Source organism: Monodelphis domestica, chromosome 5 (assembly GCF_027887165.1).
Source record: "Monodelphis domestica isolate mMonDom1 chromosome 5, mMonDom1.pri, whole genome shotgun sequence".
Lineage (NCBI taxonomy): Eukaryota > Metazoa > Chordata > Mammalia > Didelphimorphia > Didelphidae > Monodelphis > Monodelphis domestica.
Genome location: NC_077231.1, coordinates 26069038 through 26090831, shown reverse-complemented (window position 1 = coordinate 26090831; position 21794 = coordinate 26069038). Strand labels below are relative to the sequence as shown.

The 21794-nt window shown below is 43.2% G+C and overlaps 1 protein-coding gene across 1 annotated transcript; it reads right to left on the bottom strand.

Annotated features, from left to right (window-relative positions):
- Positions 1-2447: 2447 nt before the first annotated feature.
- LOC130454329 (short-chain dehydrogenase/reductase family 9C member 7-like) lies at positions 2448-21522 on the bottom strand. The gene is made up of 4 exons (XM_056797827.1): positions 21055-21522; positions 15177-15435; positions 13346-13509; positions 2448-3667 (listed from the first exon to the last, which is right to left on the bottom strand). The coding sequence occupies exons 1-4, from the start codon at positions 21341-21343 to the stop codon at positions 3447-3449; spliced, it is 933 nt and encodes a 310-aa protein (XP_056653805.1). The 5' UTR covers positions 21344-21522; the 3' UTR covers positions 2448-3446.
- Positions 21523-21794: the final 272 nt, after the last annotated feature.

The following is a 21794-nucleotide window of genomic DNA, read 5'->3' as shown; positions in this document are numbered from 1 at the left end:
TGGGCAACTCACTTAATCTCCATTGCCCAACCTTTACAGCTCTTCTGCCTTGAAAACAATCCATAATATTGATTCTGAGATGAAAAGTAAGGGTTTAAAAAAAAAGATGAGACAGTGTGAGGAAAACAGGAGATAATGGTCATCTTATCCTAATAGAGAGACCTCCTCTAATGCATCTATAGAAAGGGCTTTGACCAGCTCATGAGCACCCATGGGAGAAAAAATCAGAAGGATGAGGCTATGCCTTATAAGAATTAATTAAAGGAACTAGGGTTGTTGGTCCTTGATAAAATAAAAACAGGTTGGGGTTTGGGGGATGATGTGATAATTATCTTTAAGTATTTGTCCTATTCTGCTTATCTTTAGAAAAATTAGTAGCAGAAATTTGCTCAGAATTTTTCATTAGGTGGTGCATCTAGGGAAGTTTTTTGAGGTGAGCATTTATTGTATCATAAAAGACATCTTTACCCATCAAACGAACTTAACTAAGTTAATTTTTTTAAATTAACAACTAAACTTCACTTTTAGAAATGCAGACTTTGGGGGCAGCTGGGTAGCTCAGTGGATTGAGAGCCAGGCCTAGAGATGGGAGGTCCTGGGTTCAAATCTGGCCTCAGACACTTCCCAGCTGTGTGACCCTGGGCAAGTCACTTGACCCCCATTGCCTAGTCCTTACCACTTTTCTGCCTTGGAGCCAATACACAGTATTGATGCCAAGATGGAAGGTAAGGGTTTTAATTAAAAAAATAAAAGAAATGCAGACTTTGTTGAGAATTCCTTTTAACTCCCAGGTTCTTAATTTGGGGTCCTTAGACCTCCAAAGGGTTTATGAATAGATTTCAGGGTTTCTATGAACGTGGATGGAAAAAATCTTTATTTTCACTAACCTCTTACTGAAATTGATCATTTCCTTCAATTATTTAAAAAGATGATCCTGAAAAGCCACGGACCAAAATAGTCCATGACATCAGGAAAGGTTAAGAGCCCCTGTTTTATTTCATCAAATCTTTCCGTTCCCCCTAAAATAGAAAGCATTTTTTTCAGTTTCATCTTGGCTTAAGAAAAATCAGTTTCTTCCTAGCTGGACCTAGTCCTGCATGTAACCATGCAAAACTGGCAGTAGAATTTAACTTTCTTTTGATTTTCCTATCCTGCACTACCCTGGGTCCCAGCTGAAGGAACAGCTAGGTGGCTAAATGGATAGATCACCAAGAATCCTGGAAGCACCAGACCTAGAATCAGGAGGTCCCTGGTTCAAATCTGACCTTAGACACATTCTTTCTGTGTGACTCTGGTGAAGTCACTTAATCCCATTTGCCTAGCCCATGACCGTCTGTTTTAGAGTTGGGTTATTCCTAAGACAAAAAATAAGGACTTATTAAAAAAAAAAGTAAACTGAATAGGAGAATCAAAGGGGAAAAGGAGGTTCAGTTGACTCTTAACTGACTAGCAGTTAGGGGAGCTTCGTAGCTGGAGCAGGGGAGGTCAGAGACAGGAAAGAGGAGGGTTCTCTGTACCCCCAAATCATCACAGCTGTACGCAAGGCATCTGGAAGAGGGGTTTGAGGGGCAGAGCCTCTAGGGAGAAAAAAGGCACCAGATCAGCCTCATTGCCCTTCCAGCCTCTACTGGAAGTTGTAGATGGAAAATAAGTGTGAAGTCGTGGGAGAAAGCATGCATGCATAGCAATAGTCCTGCATGCAGCAATCCTGGGGACCCCAGAGATTAGGGAAATTGCCCCTGCTGGACATTAGCTATAGGGTAACCCCCTTCCAGAGGGAAGACTACTGGCAAAGTAGGATGTACCCAGGTATTGGTGGAAGCGCTCCTGCACATGTGACAAGTCAAAAAATGGACTTGTGTCTCTCTGGGAACAACATGTAGACACTGGAGAGAAGTCGATTAATTTTCTGATTAAGAAAAAATACCTCCTAAATAGAGCTATCCAATCATGCGGCAGAGCCCCTTGGGAGGTAATGGGCTCCCCCTCACTAAAGGTCTTCAGGCCAAGCCTAGATGACCATTCATTATTCTGTGGGTCAGTAAGTTGACTCTGATTACTTTATAGAGGGTTTGGGTCTAGATATCCACAGAGATCCTTTCCAGCCCTGAAATTAGGTCCCTAAAACACTTATGAGATAGTTGGGTGGTGAAATGGAGAGCTGGTTTGGGAGTTAAGAAGAGCCAAGGTCAAATCCTGCCTCAGACCTTACCGTCTCTGGGACCCAAACAAGTCACTTAATCATTCTCTCTCTGTTTCCTCATCTATAAAATGGAGTCGTGACTAGGACTTCCTTCACAGAATGGTTGGGAGAAACCCTTTTGGAACCTTAAAGCACCATACAAGTACTGGCACTGAGAAAGTCCCTTCTGGGTAGAAGGCTCTCATTCATTTATTTCGATTAATTCCTTGTGCCTGAGCATCGACTCTCAGAGACTCTAAGATCCTTGAAAGCAGCGATTGTAAATGTTTATTAATATGCACAGCATGCATCTACTGACTAAGATAGTGGAAATTTGTAGGGAAATCACTTCAAGCTTCTTACATGGAAAAGAATCATGAATTACGGTGCTGCCTCACAAGACCAAAACCAGAAAAGAGACATTACAATTAGATCTAATGACTTCCCGCAACTTCCTCAACATTCTTTTGTTTGGACAATTGAGAGCTGATTACAGTTGTTGATGAAATATTTGATTTTAGAATTAATTAATTGGTTTTCTTCAATCATTTTATTTTCTGAGTGGCACGTAAGAACAATTTTGAACATTCATTTGAAAATTTTTTGAGTTTCAAATTCTCTCCCTTGCCTCCCCCTTCCCTGAAACAGTAAGAAATCTGAAAGAGGTTATACATGTGCGATCATGCAGGACATGTTTCAATATTGGTTATGTTGTGAAAGACAACAGTGGTCAAATATGTGAAAGGAACTCTTTGTTCTTTTCTTAACTTTGGCATTGCATGCCAGCAAAAACAAATTGATGGGACTGAGTCGCTGGTCCTCTTGAGGCTTCAATGCAACTGGGTGTAATGGAAATTCCACTAGTTGGAGAATCTGAAGACCTAGGCTTTGCTGCTCACTTGATGTGCATCCTTGGACAAATCACTTGAACTTTTGGAGCTTCGGTTTGCTTATCTGTCAAATAGGGAGAACAATACTCTGCCAACTGTTCCCCAGGATAATGGTGAACAAAGTGCTTCATGAACCAAGAAAATGCTATGTGAATGTAGCTTAGCGCTGTTAATGTACTCTTGTGGTTACCCAGAATCACGGTGGCACTTATGGACCTGGGAACGCTACCCTGTGTTTTCCTTGAGCATTGGCTTGGTGGAGGAAGCTCATGGTGAGGGGCACAAAGAATCCTGGGGTGGGAAGTTTCAGCTGAAGAAAATCAGTCCCTCTGGGACATCCTATGGTACCAGGTGCCAGCACCCCCCTCGGGGTCTCAAAGGGCACTATCTGCTGGCTTTGGGAAGTAGTGGCTCAGGATGAAGTCCGTTAGTGGCGTGGGGAAGAAAGCCAGCGGGAGGTAGAGGAGTTTGGCGTCCAAGCCAGGACTATAACGGATCCGGGGTCTTCGAGAGGTAAGGGCGTGCTCTAAACAGTCTGTGACTTGGGTGATTTTTGGATCTGCCAGATTAGTCACATTTTTTAATTTTCTGGTGTCTGTAGAAGAGGCAAAAGAAAATGAGAGGTTAGAGATTCTGCATAAACAATGGACTCCCTCTCTCGCCATCTCCTCTGATGCTCTAACCCTAACCCCTCTTAGCGCCAGTAGCCTTCTAACAGTCTTTATTCCATCATGCTCTCCTCCAACAGGCTTCTGGCTTCTGCTTCAAGCTTCTGACTCTCCTGAGCCAGAAGCTGTCCCTGTATTACTTCTTACTGTGGGAACCAAGCTAGCTCATTATTGGAATCATAGTCAACAAAAATAATTTTGACTAGAGCCTGGCATTGATGGAGCCAGGGAAGAAATTTCTTCCTACCCTCCATATCTTTATCAAGGTTACCTTGTTCTCTTCTCTGCAACTGTGTCCTCTTTATGACCCCTTGCAAGAATGTCAGGAGAAGAGGGGAAGTGTTTGGGGGGATTTAACCCCTTGGTCCCCCACACTTTCCTAGGGAGTTTACAGCCTAGTGGAGAAGACTGGCCAGATCACACAGGAAATAGTGGCAAATAGACCTGAAGTCAAATGACCTGGGAAACTGTTTTAGCCACACTTAAATAATGCAGTTTATACATTTATGCTCTGTAAAAACAGAAGGCACCAAGAAGATGTTAAAAAGAAAAAAATACTAAAAAATCAAATCAAATCAAATAAATTTCTGCTCTGCTACTTGCTACCCATATGACTCTGGGAAGATCACTAGACCTCAACCACCATTTCTTCATCTGTAAGTTGAGACCCTTATCTCATATTTTGCAAAAAAATTTGAGGCCATTTACTAAAAGCTCCCACTTTCCCTCTCTTTCTCATCTCCTATCACTCATAGGCCCTCTTCCATTACCCCCTCCTTCATCTCTGTCTCACATGATGAGGTACTCTTAGTCCATTTTTTAAAATGTGTTTTTTTTCCCTGATTGCAATAAGAAACAGTTTCTAACATCCATTTTCTAACATTTTGTGATCCAAATTTTCTTCCTTTTCCCTCCCTCCTCTCCCCCTTTCCTTAGGCAGTAAGCAATATGATACAGGTTATACAGGTGGGCAGTAGCCTTATTCCTTAACAAGGTTAACCCCTCTACCTGTTCAAGTTATCCTACTCCATCCCATCACTTTTAACAGATTGCCCCTCTATCATCCCCTATCTTTCAATTATTTTTTCTTCTTCCTTCCTTCCTTCCTTCCTTCCTTCCTTCCTTCCTTCCTTCCTTCCTTCCTTCCTTCCTTCCTTCCTTCCTTCCTTCCTTCCTTCCTTCCTTCCTTCCTTCCTTCCTTCCTTCCTTCCTTCCTTCCTTCCTTCCTTCCTTCCTTCCTTCCTTCCTTCCTTCCTTCCTCCCTCTCTCCCTCCCTCTCTCTCCCTCTCAGATCAAATTCAAAATCCTCTGGCATTCAAAGTCCTTTCTAACCTAATACCCTCTTATCTTTCCAACATTCTAATTTATTTTTCTTACTCTTCCTGTGTACTCTTTGATCCTGTGACATTGGCCTCTTTGCTATTCCAAGAACATGACATTCTATCTCTCAGCTTTCAGTATTTTCTCTGGCTCTCTCCCAATGGACTTCCTCCTCATCTCTGCCTACTCCCTCCTTTAGATTGCTTCAAATCCCAGTTAAAATCCCATCTTTCCAACAGGATCTCTTTCCAACCTTTTTTAATTCTAGTTCCTTCTGTCTTCATTATTTCCTACTTATCCAGTGTGTAGCTTGTTTGTACATATTGATTTTCTTGTTGTCTCTCTCTCTCTTTAAACCCTTACCTTCCGTCTTAGAATCAATACTGTGTATTGGTTCTAAGGCTTCTAGGAAAGTGGTAAAGGCTAGGCAATGGGGGTCAAGTGACTTGCCCAGGGTCACACAGCTGGGAAGTGTCTGAGGTCAGATTTGAACCCAGGACCTCTCATCTCTGGGCCTGGTTTTCAATCCACAGAGCCACCCAGCTGCTCCCTCTTCTTGTCTCTTCTTGAGGGCAGGGATTATCTTTTGTTCCTTTTTGTATCCTCAGTGCTTAGGCTTTGCCTGACACCTAGTAGACCCTAAATAAATGCTTATTGACTCACTAAGAAATGAGGACTCGATGTCCTCCAGCTTATTAATATTCTCACCTGAGAGGGTGGGGAGAGAAGGAGCTTTAAGGAGGGATGAATGAGTTTGCCAGCTGAAACAGGCTGACTGAAGGCTATATGGAAAGGACAGTCTTTAAAAAGCCATTGGTGAGCTGGAGGGCATCCAGAAGGAAAAGATTCAGACAGTGAAGGGTCTCAAGATCATGCTAAATAAGGATCGCTTGAGGGAATTGTGAATCTTTACACAGGAGAAGAGAAGTCTCAGGAAGGCTGTCATAGATTGTTTCAAGTACATGAAGGGCTTGCCCATGGAAGACAGATTAGAAGGATTCTCCTTGGTCTCAGAAGCTAGAGCTAAGAGCTATGAGTTTCCCAACAATTAGACCTATCCAAAAATAGAATAGGCTCTTCCAGGAGGAAATCGATCCTCAATGGAGTTCTTTCACTAAAGGCTGGTTGACTCCTTGTTGTGCAGTATTTATAGAGAGCATTGCCCTTTGGGCATGGGTTAAGAGTCCAGGATCACATAGCTAGTAAGGATCTGAGATAGGATTTGAACCACATCTTACTGGCCTTTGAATTCTTTTCCGTGCTGAGAGTCAAGGTTCTATGACATCTCTCTCTCTTCATAAATCGCCCCACAACATTTCTTGTTTTCACCTATTAAGCAGCGTCCTGTGCTTTCCCAATGTCGGGCAAAGTCTTCATTGGAGAGCTACGTCATCATATCCCCACAGCTTTGCATCTTTCTAATCTCCATTTTTTCCAGTTCCTATAGTTCTCTGAGACTTGGATTTTCATATATGTTCTAGAACCATGTTGCTCCCACTTCCCAAGAACCAGGAGAAGTCGGCCACCATGCAGCTTTTCTACATTCGGGCTATCTCTAGCTCCCAAACGCTGAAATTCAGAGCTTTCTGTGAGAACTTAGAAACTAAAGAGTCAAAGTATTTATTGCAACACTTTTAGTGCTAGCAAAGAACTGGAAACAAAGTAGACCCCCATTGATTGGGGACTATGTACATAAATGTAATGGAATATTAGGAAATGGGGCAGTTACGTGGCATAGTGGGAAGAGTGCTAGATCTGGGGACAGGAAGACTCGTATTCCTGAGTTCACAAATGGTCTCAGATTCTAGCTGTGTGACCCTGGGCAAGTCACTTTATGGTGCTTGCCTAAATTTCCTCATCTGTAAAATTATCTGGAGCAAGAAATGGCAAACCATTCTTGTATCTTTGCCAAGAAAATCCTAAATGGGGTCACAAAGACTTGGCCATGACTGAAAAATGACTCAACAACAGTGAGGAAATGATGAATATAATGAATACAGAGAATCGTGGAATTATTTCTATGAACTGATGCAAAATGAAGTAGTTAGAACCAGGAAAATCAGCAATGTAAAAAGATAGAACATTAATAAAATAAATGAAATTGAACATTATAAAAGTATAATGATCAAGTTGGTACCAAAGTAGAGATAGAAGGCATCTCCTGAGTGTGTGTATATGTGTGGGTGGGTGGGTGGGTGGGGAGGGGATTGTGAGTGCAGAATACCAGGTTTTAAAAAATATGTTGGTTAGTTGTGCTGAACTTTCAAAAACTTCTTAAAAATTCTTTATTATAAGACAATGCTCTGGCAGGGATATAGTTGAAAATGTAGATGATATAAAAACAAAGGATGCCAATAAAATTATTTTTATAAAAGAAATAAATTCATCTCATTCTTTCATTTTCCAGATGAGAAAACTGCAGCCCAGAGATTTTAGAAGACCTGGCAGAATTCATGGGAATGACAATGTGATTTGAGGATTCTTTTCAGAGTGGGCCTATGTTTTGACTAATATAGGGAACTGTCCGTTAAGAAATTCTGTCTAGGATGCCCATCAATTGGAGAATGTCTGAACAAGTTGTTATGGAATACTATTGTGCTCTAAGAAATGACAAGCAGGATTCTATTAGAAAAACCTGGAAAGACTTACATGAACTGATGCAAAGTGAAGTGAGTAGAACCAGGAGAACATTGTTCACAATTACAGCAAGTACAGTAAAATGATCAAGTGTAAAAGACTTATCTATTTTTAGTAATAAAAGATCCAAGATAATTCTGAAGGACATGATAAAAAGTGTTATTCACTTCAAGAGAAATAACTGCTAGAATCTGACTGCAGATAGAAGTATATTATTTTTTTACTTTCTTTAATTTTTTTTTGTTTTTATCTGTTTTCTTTTACAACAGGACTAATATGAAAATATGTTTTGCATGACTGCACAAATGTAACCTATATCAAATTTCTTGCCTTCTCAATGAAGAAAGAGGGGAGGAATTTGGAACTCAAAATTTAAAAAAATGTTAAAAATAATTTGTATGTGTAATTGGAAAAAATTCATACACCCTCCCTGCTCTGCAATTTATAGTCTTTGGGGGCTGCCTGAGGCTTATAGAGTTTAAATAATTTACCCAGGGTCACACAGTCCCAGTGAGAGGTAGGACTTGGAATCTGGGTCTTCCTGACTCCTAACTAGCTCTCTGTTCACTATGTCTGCCACAGTGGCTTGGTAATCACTAACTAGTGTTAGCAATGGAGAAAAGCAGTGACTAGGGCAACACTGGGCAGAGTATACCTGTCAGTAGCTTATTGCTGTCCTGAGATGAACGAAACAAGTAAGATATGATTTTTAAAAACAAATTACAGAAATCAAATCAGAAAGAATAGAATGTTTCTCAATACAAAAATACAAATTATAGGCATACAGATATTCTGAATGAAATAATCTTTCTTCCCAAGAAGTTTACATTTTACTGAGGGAAGCAATAAAGTTAAGTGATGAAAAATGAATAGAGACATGGATAGATAATAGATAAAGACACTGAAAAACAAGGTAGTTTGAGAATTAAGGCATTAGCAGATAAGAAAATAAGGAATGGCTTCCTGTGCTTCATTGTGAAGGAAGAGAAGGATTCTATGACCTTTAAGAGCTGGCTCCATAAAAGGAGTCATAAGATCCCTATATCGCCACCTTTAAACTATATTTATATACGTATACACATATATTAAACTATATAAAGTCTATTTTAAGTATAACTTCAGTGAAAAGCAGCGTGGCATAGCTCGTCGAGAACTGACCTTTGAGTCAGCAAATCCTAATTTCCAGTCCTGCCTACGATATTACAAACTGTCTGTTCGTGGCCAGCGAGTTATTCCAGTGCCCCAAGATAACTCTTTAAGAAGGTGGTTAAAGAGTTGTTGCAGGTCTGCACCTCTGCAGAAGGGATCCCCCCCCCCCCCCCCCCCGGGAGATATCTTCATCAAAGAAATCCGGATTTCTGGACTGCAGGAGCTATAGCAATGCCCAATAATTTCAACTATTTTTTAAGAAAAAGACTTAAAATGATCAATGTTTTCATGTCAAGTAGTCAATAACGTTCCCATTATCGTACTAGAGTGAATACGGGTCAAAATGATCCCACCAAGAAGCCTCCCTCCTGCTGGAGTTCCAAATGTGTAGGGCAGGCTAAAGGCCATGTGGAAGGCTCTCCAAATTGGGGTTTTCCAGGCTTAGTTAGCAGGGTGTAGGAGGAGCGGACCTCATTCAGAGCTCCCAGGAGACAGCCGTGAAGGCTTTTTTGAGCTTCTGGGGCAGTGTTAGCTTGTGGACCGTTTTGAATGATCCTTTATGACTTGGGAAAATTCATCAACTAGTCAACAAGAATTTATTGTGTGTATTATGTGCCAAGCACTGTGCTGAGTTATGGGGATATAAATAGTCAATCCCTCTTCCCGAGACATTGACATTTTCCTGGGGGAGGCAAAAAGGATGAGTGAGAGAAAGATGGATGGATGGGGAAAAAGAGAGAGAGAGAGAGAGAGAGAGAGAGAGAGAGAGAGAGAGAGAGAGACAGAGAGAGAGAGACAGAGAGACAGAGAGACAGAGAGACAGAGAGAGAGAGAGAGAGAGAGAGAGAGAGAGAGATAGAGAGAGAGAGAGAGACAGAGAGAGAGAGAGAGAGACAGAGAGACAGAGAGAGAGAGAGAGAGACAGAGAGACAGAGAGAGAGAGAGAGAGAGAGAGAGAGAGAGATAGAGAGAGAGAGACAGAGAGAGAGACAGAGAGACAGAGAGAGAGAGAGAGAGAGAGAGAGAGAGAGAGAGAGAGAGAGAGAGAGAGAGAGAGAGAGAGATCCACATATATGGATATGTAGAATAAAGGGAATGAAGAACCAAGTGGTTTGAGAAGGAAGGCATTAGCAGATGAAGAGACAAGGAATGGCTCCAAGTAGAAGAGAGTGCTTGAGTTCCATCTTGAAGGAAGAGAGGGATCCTGTGGGGTGGAGTGGAGGAGCCAGTGCATTCTGGGCACTGGGGGAGGACTGATTCAGAGGTCTAGAGATAGGAGTGTCCTGTCTGAGAAACAGAGAAGGCCAATTTGGCTGGGTTGCAAAATGTTGAAGGGGAAGTAATGTACAAGAAGACTGGAGAGACAGGTTGGGGAAGGTTTAAAAACTAAACATAGGAGTTTATATTTTGTCCCAGAGGCAATAGGGAGCCACTAGGGTTTACTGAGGAGGGGAGTGGCATGGTCAGATCTATGCTTAAGGAAAATCCCTTTGGTAGCAGTGAAGAGAGACCAATTAATGTAGGGAAGAAGTAGCTATAGTTGGGTGGGTAGCTGTCTAGGAAATGTCCAATATTTGTAAGGTTCTTTATTATTTGCGAAAGCTTTCTCACCCATTATCTAATCCCTCTGGCTTTAGTTTCTTCATCTGCAAAATGAGAGGACAAGACCAGGACCCCTGAGGTCCTTTCCAGCTCCAAGCCTTTGATTCTTGGATTCTACTATTGATACTATCCCGTTGATAAAGAAACTAATGGATGAACACTGAGAACACAGGATGGTCCTATAAACATAGTATTAGGAGTGCTAAAGCTCTGAATGGGCTGAGATTGAGCTCAGTAAAGAAAAACATTGTTTTAGGCTCTACTGAGAGGAATAGAAGGAAAAAAGAAGGAACAGGAGTGTTGCTCGAAGTGGATGGGACCATAATCGCTGGCCCAAAGTAGGGTAGAGCTGGCCGAGTCCTTCTCTTCTGTTTTCTTTGCCAAAGAAACCTACATTAGAAATGATAGGACAAAAATAGCTACCAGGGAGGTAAGAAGTGAAGATAACATCAGAGAGCATCTAGGTGCCCTGTATAAATTCGAGTCCTTTGGCCCAGGGGAGCTCTGTTTGTGAATATCAAAAGAATTCATAGATGTGCCTGTTAAAGTGATATTTGAAGAAAGATCACAGAGAACAGAAATGATCAAAGGATGCAAGAAGAGTAAATATTGTCTCAACCTTTGGTAGAGGGAAGTTCTGCAGATTATAAGCTAGTGAGTTCATCTTCATTTTCTGTGAACCTTTAAAATTAGATTAATAAAGAGATGGGAAGAATTTAAAAATTGAGAAAAGCAATTAGTATTAAATAGACATGTAATTGGGAAAAAATAAAATGACATTAAAAAAGATGGTTAATGAACATCTATCTAGTAAGGAGTAATCTTAATTCCTTTTTATTTTTTAAACAGGGCTATCAACTAGAAGATCAGTGATGTGCTGAAACTGATTTTCTAGATTTTAACATTTGATAAAATATCTCATCATGCTATTTTTGTGGGTGGAAGAAGGTAAAATGCCCTAGATGATATTCTAATTAGATGGAGTCTAAACAAGTTGAATGGCCAGACTCAAAGAAGAGTTGTTAATAGTTTAGTGGGGGCAGCTCCATGACTCAGAGGATAGAGAGTCCGTCCAGGAGTCTGAAGGACCTGGATTCAAATCTGACCTTGGGTGCTTCCTAGTTATGTGACCCCAGGCAAGTCATTGAACCCCAAATGCTAGCTCTTTCTGCCTTGGAACAGATACTTGGTATTATAGATACTTGACCGATATTTCGTAGGATAGACAGAAGTTAAAAGTTTTTTAAAAAATCGTTTAGTGTTAGTTTGACAAGAGGTTTCCAAAGGTATGCCTCAGGGGTTTGTGGATGGCCTTCTGCTACTTAATATTTTTGGTTTGGATAAATAAAAGAAAGAAGTGTTCATCAAACTTGCAGATGAGATGCCACAGACTGGGGGGTCAGATGGGGTTGGCAAGAGCTGGCACATAGCAGGCAGGGCCAGGATCCAAAAAGACTTGACAGGCTAGAGTTCTAGGCTAAATCTAACGAAGAAATGATATGGAGAAATGAAAGATCATATTCTCGGGCCAAAAAATCGACTTAACAAGACTGAGGAAGACCGAAAGATGCCAGATGGTTGGGAAAGGTTCTGGGGGTTTTCATGGTAGTGAATGTAACTTTGGACTGCTCTGAGAGGCAGAACTTCCAAGAAAAAGGAGGGGATGAGTCCCTCTGTATTGGGCCCTGGTCAGACCTCTTCTGGGGTATTGTCCTTACTTCCGGCCACCCCAGGCTGAGGTGGACACCAATAAACTGGAGTGCAGGCAGAAGGGGAGAGCTGCGATGGTGGAGATGTTGAAGGAGTTGGGCCAGAAGAAAAGACTTGGGTGGGGGGCAGTGCAGGGAGAGAACTTCGTTGCTGCCTCCCAGTATTTGAAGAGTTCTCAGGTCATCGAAAGAAGGTTTGACTTGTTCTATTGGGTCCCAGAGGGCAGAACCTAAAACCACTGGTGGAAGGTGCAAAAAGGCAACTACAAAGCTTGATGCTGAGGGAAAAATCTAACCATTAAAACTGTCAAAAAGGAGTTGAGGCTGTCTTAGGACATGGTGGGTTCTACCTAATTTGGAATTTTTCAAACAGAGGCTGTAAGAATATTTTGGGAGGATAAGGTTGGATGGAATGGGCAGAGGTCCAGATTTGGAGACAGGAATATTTGAGTTCAAACAGCTTCAGAAGCTTACTGAAACATACTTTCAGATGTGACCTTGGGTGAGTCACTTAACCCCCATTTGACTAGCCCTTCTTGCTCTTCTATCTTGGAACAGTATCAATTCTAAAGCAGAGGGTTTTAATTTAAAAAAAAAAAGAGTGGCTTGCCATTTCCCTCTCTAGCTCATTTTACACATGAGGAAACTGAGGCAAACAAGGTTAAATGACTTGCCCAGGGTCACAAACCAGTAAGTATCTGATTTCAGATTTGAATTCGGGTAGAGGAGTCTTCCTAACTCCATGCCTTGTCCTGTATCCAGTGTGCCATCTAGCTGCCCCGATAATAATAATAGCTAATACTTAGACAGCCCTTATGCTATGTGCCAGGCTCTGTGCAAATCACTTGATAATTATTATCTCATTAGATTCTCACAAAAACCTGGGAAGTTAGTATTTTTATCCCCATTTTACAAGTGAAGAAACCGAGGTAAACAGAGGTTAAGCGACTTGCTCAGGGTCATTTCCTTTCCTCTTCCAGGCTGTCCTCCAGTTCATCCCACTCCACTCCTCTATACTTGTGCAAAACGTTGGCACAGAAGTGGGGAGTACCCTGAGCGATTCCTGCTGTCCAGAAGCCCCCTCCCCCCCAGACCCTGACCCCTTGAAGGCACTCAGAGCTGCGGTGGTCACTGCCACCACTCCCCCTCCCCTTGTCCTGCCCTACTGTGTGTGTGTGGGGCACTTACAAATGGAGTAGTACTCCTCCCCGTAGCTCTCCTTGGTCTCCTGGGGCAGCCGCTCCCACAGGCGTTGCATGCGTCTTTCTATGTCCTCGTTGCCCAAAATGGAGGTCCGGTAGTTTCCAGGCTCGATGATGGAGACTTTCACCCCAAAATAATAGAGCTCCCTCCTAGTAGGGAAGTTATGAACTCAGCTCAACACGGCTCCAGGCCCCACCACTTTCTAGACTTTGGGCAATTGTGTGTGGGAGGGGGTGCCAGCCCATCCACTTTAAGTGAGCTGACACCCATGCTCTCACCCGACTGGCTGGAATTTGTACCTGGGGGGCTTCCTAAAACACACAGGAAAGGTGAAATTCAGGCAAATGACTCTCCTTAAATGCTCAACAACTATTCTCAATTAAACCGGGCAGGAACTACTACTAGGTCCCCGCTGCCACGCACTCCGTCTTCTCCACGCCAACTTCTTTCCAGTCTGAGGGTTTAGAAAGGGATGATGGGAAAAGAAATTGGATTGTGGGAGTATAGTTTCTTTCTTGAGTTCCCTCCCACCTCTTTTCCTCCTGGTCTTCCTTATACCCTCACCTCCCAAGACACACATTGGAGGCTGTGTAGGGCGATCCTTGCCCCCTCCGTTCATCTAGCTATCGCCAGACCCTCCTCTGCCAGGATACCAAGGCTGGACTACCATAGACCTTGGTACCCCTCTCATCTCCAACTCTTTATCTCTTCCTCAGCGAAGAGTTACCAAATCAATATTGTCTCTGCTACTGGAAAGTACATGAAAAATTATTGCCTTGTGGCTCCACTGAGCATCCTTGTGACTTGCTCACTTCCTTTCCCCAGCGTTCTCATCTGCGCTGTCTTCTGGATGCTTCTTTTTTTTCATGATTATTTTTTTAAAGTTTAATTATTTAATTCATTAATTTAGGCTATTTCCCCATGGTTACATGATTTATGCTCTTTTCCTCCCCTCCTCGCACATTCCACTGGGTTTTACGTGTCATTGATCAAGACCTATTTCCATGTTATTGATATTTGCACTAGGGTGATCGCTTAGATAGACTGGATGCTTCTTGAAGGCAGGGACTGTTTTATTCTATCAGTGTATTAGTGCCTGGCACTAAGCAGTCACTTATTCAATGCCTGTTCACTGACTAAAGCTTGATTTTTTCAATATGGCGGCTCAGTGTTCTCCTAGACAAAGTTCTTTTCCATACTGAGACAGCTATAGGGGAAAAGATAGTTCAACTCTCCTCATATTTGCCCTCTCATCCCTGTTCCTGTCTGAATATTGAAAGACCCTTCACTGAGGAAGGGATGCAAGGGGCAATTGAGGTGATTAAAAAACAAAACAAGAAATGTCAATAAAAATCTATGATTATTATTTTTTTAAACCCTTACCATCCATCTTGGACTCAATACTGTGTGTTGGTTCCAAGGCAGAAGAGCTAGGCAATGGGGGTCAAGTGACTTGCCCAGGGTCACACAGCTGGGAAGTGTCTGAGGTCAGATTTGAACCTAGGACCTCCCATCTCTAGGCCTGATTCTCAATCCACTGAGCCACCCAGATACTCTCCAAAATCTATTATTTTAAAAATCCCTCACTAAAGTTTTAGCCTTCTCCTTCTGACTTGGTCCTCTACAAATAGGAAACAATGGGCCACCATTCCTCCAGAGAAGGCCCTTTCAGAACTTTCCAGACTGGAATTGAATTCCTCCTTAGTTTGGGGATGACAGACCCAAGGGAATCATTCTTTCTTTCTTTTTTTACTACCTCATAAAGGACAGAGCAGGGGGCAAAGAGGGTTATGTAAAAGGAATGGGGTCCCCTCACCGGATGCTGTCAGAGAAGGCCTCCACACCAAACTTGGAGACGCAGTAACCACCACCAATGACGGCCACTCGGCCCCCACAGCTGGACATGTTGACAACTCTGCCACGGGCCTTCTTGACCATTGGCAGCATGTTCAGGGTCACCTCGATCAGTCCCAGCAGGTTCACATTTATCACCTTGGCAAAGTCCTCCTTGGTCAGCCATTCATTGGGGCCACTGGGCAGGCCTATTCCAGCGTTATTCACCAGGCCCCAGAGCCCTGAGGGAAGGGAGAAGGAAGAAAAGACAAATGTTTGTATGGGGAAATGTCAAGGGATCAGTGATTTCATCAGTGTAAGGCAATTCTTAGCAATCTATGCTATTACTTAATAGACAAATCTTAGGTAATCATCTATAGCAGGTAAAGGTTAAATGACTTGCCTAGTCACAAATGGATAAGAAGGAGAATTTGAACCCAGATCTTCCTGATTGGAAGCCCAGGATTCTATCTACCACACCATGTTGCACCTTAACATGTCACAGAATTAAAATCTAGAGGTGGAAGTGAACTCTGGAGTCACCCAGTGCAGCCTTGACATTTTAAGATCTGGGAACTTAATCCAGATCCCAACCCCTGAGGCTTTCTCATTACATGCAAATTTGAATTGTAATAAATTAATCTTATTCCATTGTGATTTACAGGATGTTCCCACAAAACCTCACATTTCTATTACTTTAAGGTTGCAAAAAGCTTCCTCAATCATTATCTTATTTGCTCTTTGCCACAACTCTGTGAAATGCTCCAATGAGTTCCGTAGTTTCAGTCCTGGCCAACTTGGCAAATTTGCCATTTCCTTTTCCAGCTCATTTGACAGATGAGGAGACCGAGGCAAACAGGGTTCACACGGCTAATAACTGTCTGAGGCTGGATTTGAACTCAGGAAGATGACCACTCCCGACTTCAGACCCTGCACTCTATGTACTGCCCCACCTGGGAGGAAGAGCAAGGGGTAAGGATTAGGGACTTCTCACTATGAGTGAGTGCCCATCGGTTGCGGAATGAAAACAAATTCTGGCACATGAATATAATGAAATATTATTTTTCTGTAAGAAATAATGAAAGAGACAATTTTAGAGAAACTTGGGAGGAGTTGAATGAATTGATGCAGAGTGAAATGGGGGAAACCGAAGGAGCTTTTTATGCAATAACAAGTTTTAAGTCAACAACTTTGAGACTTAAGAACTCAGGTCAATGCAATGAATTATCATGATTCTAGAAGATGCTGACAAAACATTCCACCGTCTCCTGCCAGAGGAGCGAAGGACTCGGGGTACAGAATAAGACACGCCTTTTTGGACACAGTTGATACGGGAATTTGTTTTGCTTGACCGCACGTACTTTCTATAAGAATTTTATTTTTGTTTTTGATGGAAGGGGCAGAGAAATTCTTTTTTAATTTAAAGGATAAATTTTTAAAAACTTAAAGCAACCAGACTAAGAAAACCATCCAGCATAGCAGCTAAAGAACTCGATTTAGTGTAGGAAGATGTGGGTTTGAATCTTGACTTGACTTCATTTTGGCTGTGTGATCATGGACAAGTCACCTAATCTTGCTACATCTCTGTTTCCTCATTGATAAAAATGAAAGAAAATTTTTATTCTTTATCTCATGATACAAATTTATTGTATGTAACTGATTATTATGAGGAAAGTTCTTTATGCAGAAAGTATGAATTATTATTACTGTTGTCCTAGAGACAACGGAGCTTTGGGACTCATCTTTGTGCCAAACTAAAGACCACAGTTTCGTTGCAGGGTAGGAGGAAATGGGGCAAAACCCTTTTTCATTCTTTTCATTCATCCGGATATCTGGCTCCACTTCTGTCAAACCCAGTGGGGCATAGTAGGACACTGAGAGCCAATACTGATTTCTCTGCTTTATTTAAATTGTTTTCTAGCTCTTCTTGGATAGATGGTTCTTGAGGGTCATCAGTCAATCAAGCAATCAGCAAGCATTTATTTATTCATAATAATAACCAGGACTTTGAGGTTTGTAAAAGTATTTTTAAAAAGTCTTTGGGGGGGCGTACAGCTAGGTGGCTCAGTGGATTGAGAGCCAGGCCCAGAAATGGGAGGTCCTGGGTTCAAATCTGGCCTCAGGCACTTTCTAGCTATGTGACCCTGGACAAGTCACTTAACTCCCATTGTCTATTTTTTTTTAAAGTCTTCTGGGGTAGAGCAGGTAGGTGGCTTAATGAATTGAGATCCAGGCCTAGAGATGGGAAGTCCTGGGTTCAAATATGACCTTAGACACTTCCTAGCCATGTGACCTTGGGCAAATCACTTAACTTCCATTGCCCAGCCCTTACTGCTCTTCTACCTTATATATGGTCTCTCTCTCTCTCTGTCTCTCTCTGTCTCTCTCTGTCTCTCTCTGTCTCTCTCTGTCTCTCTCTCTCTGTCTCTCTCTCTCTCTCTCTATATATATATATATATATGAATGTATGAAATATATGTGAAAATAAGAATTATATTTATGCAAAATCTAGGAATATATAAATTAATATGTATAAAATATATATATATATATGAAAAAACATATATACATACAGTATAAGACACAAGGTAAGAGTTCAAAATGTCATCTTGAGACAGGTCATACAGTAGAGAGGGAGCCAAGCCTGGAGTTAGAGGACTTGGGACCAAATCTGGCTTCATATTACTTCCTAGCTGTGTGACCCTGGGCAAGTCACTTAATCCTGTTTACCTAGCCCCTTTGACCTAGCCCTAGAGCTGATACTAAGACAGAAAGTAAGGGTTTAAAAAAATCATTTTCTCCTTAAACTAACCCTGGGAGTTACATGCCATTCTTATGCTCATTTTGCAGATGAGGAAACTGAGGCTGAGAGAGATTCGGTGGCTTGTCCAGGGTTCCACAGCTTGCAAGTGTCTGTGGCTGGATAGGAATTTGGTTCTTCCAAGTCAGGCCCTCCAGCCTAATTATTTTTCTCAAGTCCTGAGTCCATGCAAGTGCTGCTAGACCCTTTAGACTAAAAAGACAAGGAGGAAAGAGTCCCTGGCCTCAAGGAGTTTCTGTTCTATTGGGAGGAAGTGGCAGGCTGGTAGGACCCAAGTAACAGTCCAAGGATGCCCGGGGTAGTGGATCCTAACCAGCCTTGATGAATGGGAAGAGCCTTCATCTCCATCCTGGCAGCAGAGGGATGAATCGTGGCAGCCACAGCGCAGAGGGTTCTGGGACTACAAAGATGATATGCAGCCCAAAGAAAATGACCCAGCATCCTCATGAAATCATGGCTTCTTGAGGTATTACACAGCCCACCACTAATGACAGCCAGAGTCATAGACTACTAGAGATAGGACAGATGATCTTAATTTAACCCCCATCTCTTACAGATGAAGAAACTGAGGTCTGGAGAGGGAAGTGATTGTGGCAGAACCAAGATTAGACTCCAGGACTCCTGTTACTAACTCTTCATGACCCCATTTGGGGCTCTCTTGGCAAAGATCCTGGAGTGTTTGCCATTTGCTTCTCCAGTTCTTTTGACAGATGAGGAAACAGAGGCAAACAAGGTTAAATGACTTTCCAGGGTCACATAGCCAGTAAGTGTCTGAGGCTGAATTTGAACTCAGGTCTTCCTGACTCCAGGCTCACCATTCTATCCACTGAGCTACCTCCTAAAGAAACATTTTAGGTAATGTCTTCATGTTTGCAACATGCTTTCCTCTGAACCCTATGAAGTCAGTAGCACGGGGTTTGTGACCTTGTTTCTTTAGAAGTTGGGAAGCTAGAGTTTTGTGAGGGGAAGTAGCTTGTCTACAGTCATAGAGTTGATAGGGTTGATTCCCATTCCTTCCCCCTGCCCCTGACACCCATGACAGTCTCCCCAGGGCAGAGTCCCAGAAAGACCAGACTGGTGAAGCTCCCTGCACACAGACACAGGACGGCTGGCATTCGTGCGCCACCCTGTCCAAACCCCTGGGGTTGGGGTCTTTGCTAGCCTGTTATTGAGGGACAGCGAGGTGGACCTGGGTTCAAATCTAACTTTAGACGCTTCCTAACCATATGACCTTGGACAAGTCACTTCACCCCCATTGTCTAGCCCTTACTGCTCTTCTGCCTTGGAACCAATACACAGTATTGTTTCTAAGACAGAAGGTGAGGGTTTAATTTAAAAATAAAATACATGATATTGATTCCAAGATGGAAGATCAGGATTTAAAGGCAAAGAAAAGAAGAACGATTATATGCTTGGCACTTGGATAAAGAAAAAGCTTGGCTGAGACTCGGGAGGTACTAAGTAGGACTCAGACTTGACTGAGTTAATCATTAACAACTCTGCCAGGAGGCAGGGCGGGAGCAGAGTGATGAGACTTTATGCAATTTAGGGGAGAGAAGAGGAAAGAAAAAGAAGTTTGTCCAGGCGTGAGTCACAAGGCAAAGCAGGAAGAGCATCCAGAAATCTAGGCTTGAATTTCTGTCGATGGATCGATGGATCGCTTGACTCTAGAGCTCAGCCCCAGTGGAGACGAGGGGATGGAGGGATGCTGGCACTGTGGAGAAGCACGGATGGGGTCATGACACATGGGGAAGACTTCCCCTTTGGCCTCTTGGCTTTTGAGAGCTGGCCAGTCCATCCCTCCCCTGCCTCTGCCCGGGACGTCTCAGATGTGGCACTAGCCTCCCTTGTCCCTCCTTGTTGTAACCCTGGGACAGGAAGGAAGGGAGGAAAGAAATCTGTTTTTTAAAAGGCCCTACTATGTGCCGTGCACTTTACACATATTACCTCATCTGATCCTTGCAATAACCTTGGGAGATAGATGCTGCTATGATGGCCAATTTACAATTGAGGAAAGTGAGGTGGATAAAGGTTAAGTGGCTTGTCCAGGGCCCCCCAGCAAGTGAGTGTTTGAATCTGGATTTGAACTCAGCTCTTCCTGTCTCTGGACCCAGACATCTCTCCATTGGCCTCACTCCTAAGATGCTTAACTTCTAACCCTGGCCAAGTATATATTCCTTCAGACTCATATCTACGACGAGGCTTTCCTTCTCTCTCCAGTATGAATAGGAAGAAGCAAACTCCTCTGCCTATCAGCCCTCTCGCCTGGCACAGAGAACTCTCTGGATGCTTCATGGCCCCTCTAGAAAAAGAATTCTGTTCTTGACTCTAGAAAGAGTGAGACTAGAAGCAGGAAGAATTTCCCGATCAAGGCTATCAGAGGCTCAAAGAGGCACCAGGGAAAGAGAACCTGCTCTGAACCTTACTAGCTATGTGACTTGGCTAAGTCATTCTTTCTTTGGGCCTCGGTTTCCTCAGAATGAGGTGGTTGGATATGATCTCAAAGGCCCCTTCCTGCTCGGAGACACACAGTCCTGCCACACACAACACGTCTCTTACCTCCTGCTAGCATGAGTGAACCAGAGCCCAGCCTGAAAGCACAGGGAGGGGTGATTGGCTCTTTACTGATTCCTCTCTGCTTCTGCTCCCAAGGACAGAACTGTAAAATATATATACTTGGGGGCAGCTAGATGGCTCAGCAGATAGAGAGTCTGGGTTCAAATATGACCTCAGACACTGTCTAGCTGTGTGACCCTGGACAAGTCACTTCACCCCCATTGCCTAGCCCTTACCACTTTTCTTTCTTAGAACTGATATAGAATATTGATTCTAAGATGGAAGGTAAGGGTTTAAATAAGTGTGTGTGTGTACCTTCAATACAAATAGACAAACAAAAACTAGTCCCTTCAAAGCTCTGGAAATCTATCCAATCAGAACCAAAATGTAAATCCCGGTTCTGCTAATGTCCGGGAAGGGGGAGAGGAGGGAAGAGGAATGATTAAAAAAGAAGACAAATCAGAGAAGCTGGAAGACTCCCCACCTTGTTCTCCCACATGGGCATGTACCCACTGGGCTGCTGCCTTGATGCTCTCTGTCTTGGTGACGTCCAGAAGGGTGATGTGTAGCCGATGGGAGGACACCCTTCGGAGTTCCTGGGCTCCCTCCTCAGTGAAGCAGGTAGCTAGCACCCGCATTCCTCGCTCATCCAGTTTCCGAGCCAAGAGGTTCCCGAAGCCAGAGTCGCAGCCAGTAATGAGGACATACTTGTCAGAGAGGTTTGGGACCAAGTTAAAGTTCTTGAACCATCGGTATATGATAGAGCCATCCATGATGCCACCCTCGGTGCCCGAGTCTGGGAGAGAAGGGATCCCGAGGGCTGGAAACAACTGGAGGCTCTGGCCCAGGGAGGTTCACCCCAGGCTCTCTGGAACTCTCTAAGGAGACAAATCACGATGTAACGTAGCCTCCTTTTGGTTCCTTGCAACACATCCTACCGGGCCAGCCCCAGACATGGTTTTTTATAGGCGGGTGCCACTGGCAATTAACGTTGATGCAAGAAATTCAAGTCTGACTTGAAGCCTTGTCACCCCAAATGGCAGCTCCCTCCTTATCTCCCCATTCCTGATGCTGGTGGCTGCTGTTTTGGACATTAGTGGTGACAGACAGCTTGGGGTAAGCCTCGAATGTGTGGACTCTCCATCACTGTGGAGGGGAGTGACGAGGGCAAAAGTGGACGTGAATTTCAGACTGTCTGCCGCTTCCTCCTGGGCTGCACCACTT

Coding starts and splice junctions, on each gene's coding strand:
- LOC130454329 (XM_056797827.1), bottom strand. CDS start 21,343: ATGGATGGCTCTATCATATACCGATGGTTCAAGAACTTTAACTTGGTC. Junction 15,436..21,054: donor TGCCCATGTGGGAGAACAAG/GTGGGGAGTCTT, acceptor CCCTTCCCTCAG/GGCTCTGGGGCCTGGTGAAT. Junction 13,510..15,176: donor GCCTTCTCTGACAGCATCCG/GTGAGGGGACCC, acceptor CTTCCCTACTAG/GAGGGAGCTCTATTATTTTG.